Source organism: Brachyhypopomus gauderio, chromosome 16 (assembly GCF_052324685.1).
Source record: "Brachyhypopomus gauderio isolate BG-103 chromosome 16, BGAUD_0.2, whole genome shotgun sequence".
NCBI lineage: Eukaryota > Metazoa > Chordata > Actinopteri > Gymnotiformes > Hypopomidae > Brachyhypopomus > Brachyhypopomus gauderio.
This window is the reverse complement of record NC_135226.1, coordinates 8,461,003-8,473,637: the sequence shown is the minus strand read 5'-3', so window position 1 is coordinate 8,473,637 and position 12,635 is coordinate 8,461,003. Positions and strand designations below refer to the sequence as shown.

Below are 12,635 nucleotides of genomic sequence, written 5' to 3'. Positions count from 1 at the left end.
ATCCACATTTGTCTGTAAAAAAAAACTAATTTCATTTCTTGTTTGAAGAGTAGATTGGTGTCTTCTTGCCTCGTTTTAGACTAACTAACAACATATTTTTACTGACACATCTATTGCGATTTTCACAGGACATGATCGTGTTGGTTAATTTTATGCACCAGCCTTGACTGCAGCAGTCCTTCTTGGCCTCGGTTTCCCAGAGTGCACCGCGTCCCTCCCCCCTCCCATCTGGCGCTCTCCCTCTTCACTCGACCCCGAGTTTCTACCTCTCGGTGTTGTTGTTCAAGCTATGATGGCGGCGGCGGGATGCGGATCAGCAACCGCGGCTGCCGTTGGAGGCGCGGGCTGCGCGAGCAGCGCGGGCGGCGCGGGCGCGGCGCGGGGTCGCTTCCCGGGCAGGCCGTGGTCGTCGCGCAGCCGCCTGCGCTCCGAGAAGCGATGGCAGCTCGGCCGCTCCGGCACGGAGCAGGACGACGTTTGCGGCGGAGGCCCGAGGCCCGGCTGCCTGGTGCTGGCGTGCGGCGAGGAGCAGACTCACTCGCGCCTGCTGGGGATAGAGGCGAGCTACGGCAGCCTGGGGGAGGCTGGCTACAGCTCCAGCGAGAGTGAGGAGGTGAGGCGAGGGAGCCGCCGCCGCTTTTCACCCCGAACCACGAACGACTTCGCTCCGTATTTTCAGTGTTTTTTAAAACCGCGGGGGCCCAAATAACGTCCCCGCTGTGCGCTTAACTGCAACTTTAGTTGAGGGAGAGCTCGAACCGAGCGGCCAGCGAGCACCATTTAAACAAAATGGACATTGGAGGGGCAGTACCAGCGCTGCTGGTGGTGTTCCCACTTCCGAAATACAGGCGGCGAGTGCAGAATAAGTTACATTTTAACGATAGCGGCCGCGTCGGGTTCGTGGGCGTTTACTGTAACGTTCGCAGCTGCGATTTGAAACATTGTTTCTGCGACGGCGGCGCTTCCAACAGGCTGTAGCGGCGCGGAGGGGGAGGGGGTGGCGGTAGCGGTGCGGCTAATACACCGCGTTCAACGCACCGAACCGCCTCTCCACGAATACACCCGTTAGTATCGGTACTTCTGACAACTAGCATTCCCATCGCGTTGGTATAGTCTGTTCTCTTTGGATCGGGAAGTTGTGGTATGAGTTTTTGCGAAGGGCTGCGCTCACGTGTGAGTGGCCCGAGGGGAGAGAAGGACGTCGCATCGCACAGCGTACAATTGAAGGTTTTTTTGCGCCCACTGACAGAGATTGTTGATAAGGACAGGATGACCTGCAGTGCAGAACAATGATTTGGGATAGTGGGTCGTAGACGGTCCCGGTTGATCCAGCAAGGTGTCCGTGAGCAGTGATTGGAGTGGGGGCTCCTGCTATTGTGTGAACTCTGACATCACCAATCTACTGCGCTTGGTTTAAAAGTCTAGCCGGACTTTTTAATGGTGAATTTTAATGTACTTATTAAAGAGTTCTGTCTGCACCCTCTTCCCCAAACCTATATCACACATAATTTGCATTCTTGCTGGTTGTAATTTTTTTGTATTTTTTTTTCCAGTGGATATAACATGAGAAACTCATACCCCCCAACACACACACACGCGCACACACACACACACACACCCATACACATATGTTGCTTCTAGACAAGGATGAAAATGTTTCACCCTTGCAGGTGGTGATTATAGTAACACTGCACGGTCAGTATTTGGAACTATAGAGATGATAAGTTGTGGGCTGGTGATATGCGTAATGATAAGTGACTCTGGGTTTTAGTTATCAGTTCTGCATTTTGCATCTGACATTTAAGTTTAATTATTGGCAATTGTAGGTCATGGACTTTCACAGCTTAACGCATCCTTTTGACAGACATCAGTATCGGACAAATCCTGTTCTCTTATACTGCTGGTACCACCACTAATGATAATTATATAAGCATGCATGTATGCATAAATATTAGTGATGTATGACAGCAGTAAAATTTGACATGTATGTATGCACACTACGCTGGGCCATAATGCAAGAACATGTTTCAGAATAATGTATGTGAACTGTTTCTTTTAAAAAGTATAAAGCAATAATCGTATAAATATGGTGTGAAATGTGATCAGAAAAAATACATGAACTCAAAAGTTTGACTTCTGTGTAAATTGCAGGGAGCTGAATTCAGAGGCTTTGAAACTGATGATGAATGCAGCAGTGTTCCTGTGCAGTCAAGACGGATCCCTTCCAAACGTAAGAGACGTGATCATCACCATAATCAAGATTGCTCTTGAGGAAATAATTGTTCACAGGTTAATAACTGGACAGTTATTAGTGGCATTAATGTTTTTCAGCAGAGATATTCGTTTTGGCAATGTCTAGTTTTCATAAAAACAACATAAGAACATCTGTTTTAATCATAAGTGATTAATTTTCTTGCATGTGGTGCTAAAATGCCAGTCATTATTTTTATATTTGCATTAAGTGGATGCATTTTATTTGCATTGACATCATGTTCATTATTCATATTATACAAAATACCTACCTTGCACCTTCCTTTAATATGTAAGTGATCTGTTGGTGTAGTGTTATAAATAGTAATCGTTCTGTTGTCATGTCAGCTGCAGTATACCATGGTCATTACTAGTCAGTACCACAACATAGTGTTGGATCAAAAAAAATTGTTTGGCATTCCCAACACGTTAGTGATGCTGATAATAGTGGTTGTTGTGACCATCAGTTACAGCAGTGTTCCTTGAGTTTTGTTTGTCAGAGTTACAGCTGACCTCAGATTGGTTTCCCAAAAGTTAGGTGACCAGTGATGAATTAACATAGCAATATTGCTATGGATTGTACATGGCAATATTTGGCCACAGCCATAAGTCACATCTACAAGGTGTTTCTAAAATATAAATGGGTTTATGTGTGTATATGTATATAATATAGTTATGACTGAAGTTTCTTTGTTTTACATACTTGACTAGGTACTCGTGCATCAGCAAAATCAAAGAGGATGTGTCGGAGACCGGTTCCTGCGACAGCCACAGTTGTGGAGAATGCTCAGACACTTCAGAATGATTTAGGAACTGCACAAGAACCATTCAGTAATGAGCCTTGCAGTGCGGTGTCAGTGGAAGACAGCGGTGCTGGCCCAGAAAAGCCTTCGAGGCCCAGACGAAAAAGAGGCTCTGTAAAAGAGGAGATGCCTTCAGCTCCAAGGATCACCATCAAGTTGATGACTAAAAAGAGGGTGAAAATGGCCACGTTATTACAGCAGAAACCGGAGAGAAAGCTAAAAGCAGTCAAGCTCCTTTCTGAAGCAGATGAAGCCCGGTGTGCCATAGTGTCATGTGCACATGTAAAATTAAAGAAAGACAGCCAAGCCACAGATGGTTCTTCTGGTGAGGTGAAGGAAGAGATGACTACAAGAAGGCGGGGAAGGTCTGCCGACAAAAAGATAGCAGCTGCCCCTCAGAGTGTGCCCGAACTGGAGGCCGACGACCACAAACCAGAGGAGAAGTTGAGGAAGTCCACCCGACGGTCGCAAGCGATATCACCTAGTATCACCGTAGAGCGAAAATGTGATGTAAAGAAAGCAGAACCATCAGACAGCATCTCTAAAGAAAATGCCGAAGTTCGCAAACTTGTGATACGGAGACGGCACAGAACAGATTCGAGTCACACTCCAGAATCGGGTGACCACAACAATGAGGCCAGCTTGGCAGAGTCATTATTAGAGGTGTCTGCAGTTGAGGAATCTAATTCACTTTCCAGGAAGAAAAAGGAAAAAAGGAAGAAGAGAAGTCGTAAAGAGAAAGTTGCAGAAAAGATTGGAGACACCCATGATGTTTTGCCTGAGCAGCCATCAGGTGACTCTCCGGAGATGCAGTCCATTGAGAAAGAGTTTGTAGGAATTCCAGGGTTAAAGCTAACAAGAATACGGAACCCAAAAGCCAGGTCACGTAAAAAACGCAGTAAATTTGTTTGGACCCTAACACTAGTTAAGTGCAAAAGCAGAACTTTAAACCCACAAACCCATGAAAATCTCAGCAAAGCACCAGAAGGCCTTAGCAAAGATCATGAACTTCCATCAAAATCAGCGGAGGGTTTAGATCATTCAACAGAACATAAATCTACATTTGGCACACCAAACACTTCAAAAGTTAACACTCCACAAGAGTCAGAAAACAAAGAACACATTGTTAATGTTAACCCAGAAACCCTATTGGATCCAAATAGCATTAAGAAAGATGAGGAGACCTCAGGAGAGAATGATGAAGAGACCTCAATGAAGGTTGCTGAGGAGACTTCAAACAAATATGGTGAGGATACTCCAAGCAAGGACAGTGACGCAACCTCAAGCAAGGATAGCGGGGCGACATCAAGCGAAGACAACAAGGTGCCAACAAGTAAAGATGGTGAGGCAGAGTCAAGCAAAGGTGGTGAGAATACTTCAAGCAAGGACAGTGAAGCAACCTCAAGCAAAAACAGTGAGGTGGCATCAAGTAAAGACAGAGAGGTGATGTTGAAAAAAGATGGTGAGATTGCTTCAAGGAACAGCAGCGAGGCGGCTTCAAGGAACGGCAGCGAGGCGGCTTCAAGGAGTGGCAGCGAGGCGGCTTCAAGGAGTGGCAGCGAGGCGGCTTCAAGGAGTGGCAGCGAGGCGGCTTCAAGGAGTGGCAGCGAGGCGGCTTCAAGGAGTGGCAGCGAGGCGGCTTCAAGGAGTGGCTTCGAGGCATCGGCAAGCAGTGGCAGCGAGGCATCGGCAAGCGGTGGCAGCGAGGCGGGGCCAGGGAACGGCAGCGAAGCAACAGCAAGCGGTGGCAGCGAGGTGGCTCCAGAGGGCGGCAGTGAGGTGGCAAGCGGTGGCAATGAAGTGGGCCCAGGGAGCAGCAGCGAGGCGGCACCTAGGAACGGCAGCGAGGCGGCACCTAGGAACGGCAGCGAGGCGGCACCTAGGAACGGCAGCGAGGCGGCACCTAGGAACGGCAGCGAGGCGGCACCTAGGAACGGCAGCGAGGCCACACCAAGGAAAGGCAGCAAGGCCACACCAAGGAAAGGCAGCAAGGCCACACCAAGGAAAGGCAGCAAGGCCACACCAAGGAAAGGCAGCAAGACCACACCAAGGAAAGGCAGCAAGGTAACACCAAGAAGCACCCGCCAGGCGATGTCAAGAAAGGTTGGTGAGGAAACTTTTAAGGAATTTTATGAAGAGACCCTGGGAAAAGATAGTGAGGAGACTTCTGTTACATCTGAAGTTGTAAAAGAAACTGAGGAGGCCACACAGACAGATTCAGCTGACCTGATCGAGAAAGCTTTCATTCCTCCCCTTCAGATCAAAGTTGTTTCTTCACCAGGAAAAAACAGTTTAAAGCAGTCATTTTTAATCCAGCAAGTCACAACAGCACCTGCGATGAAAAACCTTCCTGTGGAACTGGATCAATCCTCAGCAGATATGCAGAAATTTATGGAAACATCTGTTCCACTGGTGCCCAAGGTAAAGCACAGGTTGAGTCTAAACACTGCCCGAAAAAAGCGCTCAAGGCATAAACCTTGGACAATTTACAAGCGTAAATCAAAAGGTACTCCTTCTGATGAGAACTCTCATTCTGAAATCACTGCTGAAACAACAATTTCAGCCTGTGAAATGGATCCCAAGTCAGAGGAATTACCACCATCATATGAGCAGTCTAAATCAGAGGAATTACCAACCTCTGAACGGTCTAAACCAAGGAGGTGCTCTGGTGAAGCTGGTCTCCCAAGAAGAAGAAGAAGGTCGGCTACGACATTTGAAACACCCTTGCCTGAGCTAGCTGAACTCAAAAGCTCAATCAACTGTGCTACAATACAACCTTGTTCTGTTACAGAAACACAGCCAGAGATTAAGACTGAGGAGATGCCATCAGGTGAGGATGCTGAAGTCTTGGTTTTGGAGCCTCCGGTATCTGATCAAGCGTTGCCTTGTCATCGTGTTCGACGACTATTAAAAGGGAAGAAAAGGCGCAGAGCTTTAATAGGACAGAGGGTTAAGACTCACAAACAAAAGTTGCCACCAAGGCTCTCAACAGAAGAAGCAGGAGATGCTTGCTCACCAGAGGTTTTCTCTGAGTCACCACGGTTAAAACTACTTGGCATACATAAGACGAAGTACAGGAGGCGGCAGATTTATTCAGGGCTTCCGCTGTCCCTTGAAGGCAAAAGCAGAGTGAAATTTTTAGCTGGACAAGTGGGAAAAGAGCTTGTGCTTCAGAGTTTTGATGAGGATGAAAAATCTTGTGTGAATGAAAAAAATAATCTAGATTCCATTGATGTAGTGCCGGGTAAAACAAAGTTTGTTAAAAACATAAAGCATTTTATAATGCCTGTTGTTAGTGCTCGTTCCTCACGTGTGATCAAAACACCGAAAAGGTTTATGGACGATGCCGACATGTCAGATTTGCCACGGAGGAATTCGCAGAAGAAAGGACACCAGCTGGGATTGTATCCAAGGACAAAGAAACGAGATAATGGGGACAAAAGCGAGTCTGGTTCCCTTGCCTTGCAGGATGACGAGGATCTTCTAACTGAAGCTCAGTTAGATCTTGACTTGTGTTCTACTGAAGAATCTAAACCTGAACAGATAGATGATACAGAGAGCTTAGTTGAAGAAAAGTTCCCAGGCAAGAGACGATCACTTCTTAGAGACCCTAGTTTCAATTGGCAAGTACTTGAACCTGCAGGGGCAGACGTGTACAATTTTGACCAGGATATTGAAAAAGAGTTTGGAGTTTTGTTGTCCTCCAAAAAATTCTCGTTTGATTCAGCAATTGAACCTCCTCTGCGAAAGAAAAAGATCACAAAACTCAAGAAGCAAGCATCAAATCTGAGTATATATAAGAAGCTCAAAGATAAACTAAATTATGGTACCACCAGAAAGCGACGAAAAAAGGTTCCAGGCAGTGAAATAGGAAAAGACATTTTACGCCCTGCAGAAGCTCAAAAAGGGCAGTTGGAGGGAGAAGCCAGCTTAATCCAGCCTCTTTCTAACATTAAGAAGGAAAAAGCTAAGCTGAAGATTGAGGATCTTGATACCCCAGGGGTTGTTCGTAAGGTGTCCATCTGCGTTCGTGCTCTCAGCTCCAAGTTGCTGGCAAAACAGCAGGAAGAGCAAGTGGAGGATATGCCAGATGAATTCTCCATCCATACAGACATTTCACTTCCCAACAAATCCATGGGTAAGAGCTTCCAATCACTGTTGGTAATGCCTTAATATAAATGTATTGAAACTGTAGAATCTTTTTCAGACAAACAATTAATGCATTTTTGTTTGTTTACTGAATAATTAGATCTAGAGAGAATGATTTTGGCTGATTCAAGAGCCCAAAAAATCACAGGAGGCCTAGATCAGAAGATTAAAGGAGATGCCATCGACTCGGGGGAGAGAGGCATTACTCAGCGTCCCCATCTCACAGGTGCCAACAAGCGTATGTTCAACCTCCTCAAGAAAGCCAAGGTTCAGCTTATCAAGATAGATCAACAAAAACAGCTCAAGTCATCAGGGGTAAGACTGAAAAAAAGACTTTGTAACCTTGTGGATTTAGTTTAACTGGATGTTGGTGTGCACAGATGTGTCAAGCAAGTTGCACAAATCTGTATTGTCTTCGTGCAGCGGATGCAGCATAACCTTGTGCTGTTTTATGAGCCCATTACTGTATTTAGTACTACATTTACAATTTAAATAACATTTGAAAGTTTCAGAGATACAGACATTTTATACACAATTACGTGCACATGTATCCGAGTCAACTGCATGAGATTCTGTGAGTTTGTGTAGTCTGTATGGCTGTGTTTGTGAACTGAAGCTTAAAGCAGGCTTTGTTTTGCAGCTCCTTTCAGAAGGCGGAATCGCAGCTACAAAGAGGCGGAGGAGAAGAGCGAAGGAGCGTCCCCAGAATGCATGTCCCAGCATGGCCGAGGCCACTCCAGAGCAGGTAATATGACTCCTGGTAGTTTTGTCACTTCTGATCAACACATCCATAACACATGATAGGAATTTACTGTGAGTACTGTATGGACGGTGAAGATATTTGTGTTTGTTTGTGTGTATTCTTTGAATATTCTTATACAGGCACAAGAGGGTGGGGCAATTTGAATTTGATTGGTCTTTACACAGTCTCACAGATCCATGCACAAAGATCCTTCCTCATGACACTCAAGTGGAAATCAAATCTGTGCTCCTAGTTTTCTAGTGACGGGATCTAATTCAGTTTTTGACTTTGTTGTCTCGTTCAGGAGCCTAGCAGGGGGGGACCTCGCATCAAACACGTATGCAGAGCGGCAGCTGTGGTTCTGGGCCAGCCACGGGCCACAGTCCCTGATGACATCCCCAGGCTCAGTGCCCTCCCAATGCACGAACGCTCTGGCATATCCCCATCACCTGCTACCAAGGGTAAGACCTGGACTTCTCATTCCCAGATAAGCGTTCTCTCACGTGGGGTTTCTAATGCGTTTCACTGCATTTCTAGATGTGGAATCGCACTCTGACCCAGACAGCCCAGCCCTGCAGGAGCAGAGGACAGCCAGATTTCGCAGAGGGGGCAGAGCCAATTTGTTTGGGATCCGGTCTCGGAGGTGTGGGGAATGTAAGGGCTGCCTTCATGAAGAGGACTGCGGCAAGTGTATCAACTGCCTTGACAAGCCTAAGTTTGGTGGGCCCAACACCAAGAGACAGTGCTGTGTGTAAGTGAAGGCTCATGAACTGCTTTTGTAATCCCTCCCTAGTGTCATTGTGTGTACTAATCAAAGAATTGTATTGTTAGTTAAAAAGACTTGTATCATTGTGTACAGTTTTCAGGTTGTCCAATATTCTACATCAATGCAATGCCAAAATTATCATTTTTGTTTTTAAGGTATAAAAGGTGTGATCAGATTGAAGAACGGAAGGCCATGAGACTCAGTGGCAAGCTGTATAAAGGTAAAGAAAATATCTAAAAAAAAAAAAAAAAAGAACAATAACCACATCATTTGATTATCATGTGCACTGATGTTCTGGGGCGGATCTGACACTCGTCAGCCAGTTGGTTTGTTTGTTTTCCTCTTCGTATAGAGTCTGAATCCCCCTGTTGACCGTCTCTGTCCCAGCAGGGCATACGAAAAGGCGGCGCTCCTCGTTCAGCGCTGGCCAGTCGAGTAACGAAGACGGGGAAGGGCAGGAGGGGTGTGGCCGCTCCTCCCCCACCTCCGTGGGTGACAGCCCCAGCCCGTCCTTGCGCAAGCAGCCCCGGCGTCATGTTAAACCACGCTCCTATTGCGATTTGCTGGATTACGATTCGGACCTGGACTGCAGCAGAACGCCCCACTCCACCTCCCCAGCTCGGAGAAGAGCGCCGGGTCCGCGCAATGCAGGTGAAAGGAGCGGAAATTTGGAAATTATTGCAGGTAGTAGAAGGGTAGCTTAACCTGTTTTGATTGTCTGTATTAAAATATGTGCATCTGGTTCACAGACTTTGTGTCACTGGATGACTTCATTGGAGAGGGTCTCGAAGAGGGAATACGACATCGTAGATCTGGATTCCACAGGGTTCCGCCCATCAGACGGAAAGCTGAGAAGGTAACGAGAACTTGCTGCATGTTGAGACCTGTCGTTGTGGTGCTTCGTGGTCATAGGTCAAGGTTTCATAGAGAAATTAAGGGCGAGTCGGTTGAAAAGGTGATTCCTTAACCTTCTGTGTTCTGGCTTTCCAGAGCCCTCAGGAGGAAACGCCACCCAGTGTGCTGGCGGCCTTGGCTAATGGCTTTGCCCAGAGAGAGAACGAGCCTTCGGAGCCCACATACAAAATCCGTGTTGACTTTAAAGTAAGTTGGGCAAATTTGTACGGTTGGATAAAAATTGATTTTGTGTTAATCGTGATTTTTGTTTTTGTTAGTCGATCCAGTATCAATTCTATGAATTTTCTTAGTCCACGTGTGTACATTTTTTGCTAAATGTTTTTGTAGCATTCATTTCTTTATTGATATGCTGAATGTCAGTAGATACAACGCAGGTTCAAATGTGGCCAGAGGAACTTTTGACCTCCGTGTTGTATTATCAGACCTCATTTCCATGTTAATCCACAAGAGGGCAGCACTTGCTCACCTTACCCTCACATTACAAACATTTGAGTTTGTTGCCTAGAACTCAGGGGCTACTCATCTTACAGACAGATACATGAAGCAGTTTTTATTTATACGTTTTCCAAAACACTAATAATGGATGAGAAATTACATACTTAAGTTATCATGTGTTTAAATACTATGTCATGTATTTTGTCATATATATCCAAGCAATGTTTCATGCACAATGTAGCAACAACTGTGACCTTCATAATACATGTGCAAATAGTGGTTATCAGTTTGTTTAGCTAATTGTCATTTTCACAATTTGCGTTTGAGAGGATTGTTTAAACACTTAATGATTTAAGAGCTGAAGTAATTCATATAATTTGCAGAAAACTCCTTTACACATCTGACTAAGGGCCTGTAAGGCCTCATCCATCCTCTATCCTTCCTTAGCTCAACTTCTCTACTTGTCTTCTGCTCCTCTCTACTGCACAGACTGCTCTTCAGCAGAATAGCGTTTTCAGCGGTCTTACCTACATGATGCTACACTTCTGTTGAAAATGCCAGTCTTAAGATTCTTCAAACACACACACACACACATGAAAATCTTAAGATCTATTTAGATATGCACAGTAACACAGTCATGCAGGCATGAAAATCTGTCACCTTTCGGCGAAATTCGCCGTTTTGAAGTTGAAAAGGGTGACCTACGTGAATCGTGTAGATCCGATGAGTTTTTTGTTTGGGGGGGGGGGGGGTCGGGAGATTATATTTTAATTATCATATTGACTTAATTAGCAAACAGAGCACTTCCGAAATTGGCTATTTCAATGACAGTGGCCAGCAGTTTCCGCCCAGAACCATCATAGAGGCCAAATAGCGTTTCAATCATACGAACGTTCTTCATTCATGTTATTCATTTACTGCTAAGCCGGACGAGAAGCAGGACCTAGTGCTACACCGCGGACAAGTCAGAAGAGCGTACATTTACCACTACATTTACCACATCGTACATTTACCACTACATTTACCACATCGTACATTTACCACTACATTTACCACATCGTACATTTACCACTACATTTACCAGATCGTACATTTACCACTACGTTTACCAGATCGTACATTTTTAATTGGGTGGATTTAATTGGGTTATTAATGGTTTCAATCGTTTTCATATTTTGCGGTAAAACAAAGTTACTGCCGTTCGCTACAGCGTTGAACACTGTCAGATCTAACCACAAGCTCTTGTGATAATAGGCCCATCTATCTACCTATTTAAGTTCGCGTCAACCCCGTGTAGTTAACGGTGACATAAAATAAGAAACAAGATTTTTTTCTAGTGTGTCTGTAGTTGTAACTGGTGAATCCAGGGACGTGTGAGGAGAACATTCGCGCCAGGGCTGAAAAGGTTGAAGATGAAGTTGTAAACGCTTGTCGTTTGAGTCTACCCTGTGCTTTAGCTCATGTTAGAAAATAAAAACACGTAAACCTGGTATTTTTACAATAATTTTCGCCGCTGATGTATTTATTGGTTCATTAAGACGTAATGGTTTTGACTGAGCCATCCGGAATGGCGAAAGCGGCTTCTTGCGTTTACGGATTGCGTTTACATTGAATCCATTGACATGACAGTCAAAAAAATTTTTTAATGGATTTTACTATATTTTACGGAGCCCGTAAGGTGATCATGTAAAAAATAAACAAATAACGCGTGGCCACGACTTATTAACGCGTGGGAACGAGATACTAACGTCGCCTTTCACACGCGGCAACAAAGTTTATTTTTTCACAGCAAAGCAAGCAGATCCCAGGGATGTTCGCGAACTGACTGCCCAAGGAAGATAAACCTGGCTTTATATAAAGTAATACTTAATTATCTTGTTCGCACGCGTTAGTAAGTCGTGGCCACGCGTTATTATATTTTTTACATGACGTCACCTTACGAGCTCCGTAATATTTGGCATCACCTGTCGCTGTATCCCCGTACACCAGCAGCCACCCCCATCCCCCCCCCCCCCCCCCCCCCCCCGTCGCAGTATACCCATGACGTCACATGTAAACGCCCCGTCGCCGTATCCCCATGACGTCACATGCCCCGCCCCCCGGTCTTCTCACCTTTTTAACCCCTGACCCATTTTCATGCCTGGTCATGGGGCAGTCATGGTCTGGTGGTTAGAGAACTGGTCTTGTGACCGGAGGGTCATGGGCAAGTGTGCACCACAGCCCCCTAGTTTGTGTGTGTGTGTGTGTGTGTTATCGTTATCACGAGTTAATGCGGAGGACAAATTTCAATTGGGGTAAAAATCACAATTGGCATGTTTTTAATGTCTTAACACAAGGTGGAACTTTTCCTCTTGTAAATGGAATGTCTTTAAATGCAAAATCATTTTCATGCCAAGTGACATGTTCTGTGTCTTGCTTTTTAGGAGGACTGTAGCCTGCAGAGTGTGTGGTCTGCAGGAGGCATGAGTGTTCTTGCTTCGGTTCCCGTTATGCCCCAGTGCGTGTGCTTGCTGTGTGCCAGTAAAGGACAGCATGAGGTACACGTCCACATTGGAGTCGCGGTGACTCTTAGATT

At 45.5% G+C, this 12,635-nt stretch overlaps 1 protein-coding gene across 5 annotated transcripts in view; it reads left to right on the top strand.

Moving 5' to 3' along the window:
• The first annotated feature begins 274 nt into the window (after window positions 1-274).
• Window positions 275-12,635, top strand: part of kmt2bb (lysine (K)-specific methyltransferase 2Bb) — a 30,692-nt gene continuing 18,331 nt past the window's right edge. For 3 of the 5 annotated variants that reach the window (XM_076976038.1, XM_076976039.1, XM_076976036.1), the window contains exons 1-12: window positions 275-613; window positions 2,152-2,230; window positions 2,962-7,191; window positions 7,303-7,517; window positions 7,843-7,947; window positions 8,249-8,405; window positions 8,482-8,695; window positions 8,866-8,930; window positions 9,098-9,361; window positions 9,460-9,566; window positions 9,701-9,811; window positions 12,484-12,597. In XM_076976038.1, the coding sequence (XP_076832153.1) occupies window positions 290-613; window positions 2,152-2,230; window positions 2,962-7,191; window positions 7,303-7,517; window positions 7,843-7,947; window positions 8,249-8,405; window positions 8,482-8,695; window positions 8,866-8,930; window positions 9,098-9,361; window positions 9,460-9,566; window positions 9,701-9,811; window positions 12,484-12,597 (5,985 nt within the window). In that variant the 5' untranslated portion in view covers window positions 275-289. The remainder of the gene's footprint in view (window positions 614-2,151; window positions 2,231-2,961; window positions 7,192-7,302; window positions 7,518-7,842; window positions 7,948-8,248; window positions 8,406-8,481; window positions 8,696-8,865; window positions 8,931-9,097; window positions 9,362-9,459; window positions 9,567-9,700; window positions 9,812-12,483; window positions 12,598-12,635) is intronic. The other 2 variants (XM_076976037.1, XM_076976040.1) reach the window with 1 other exon arrangement.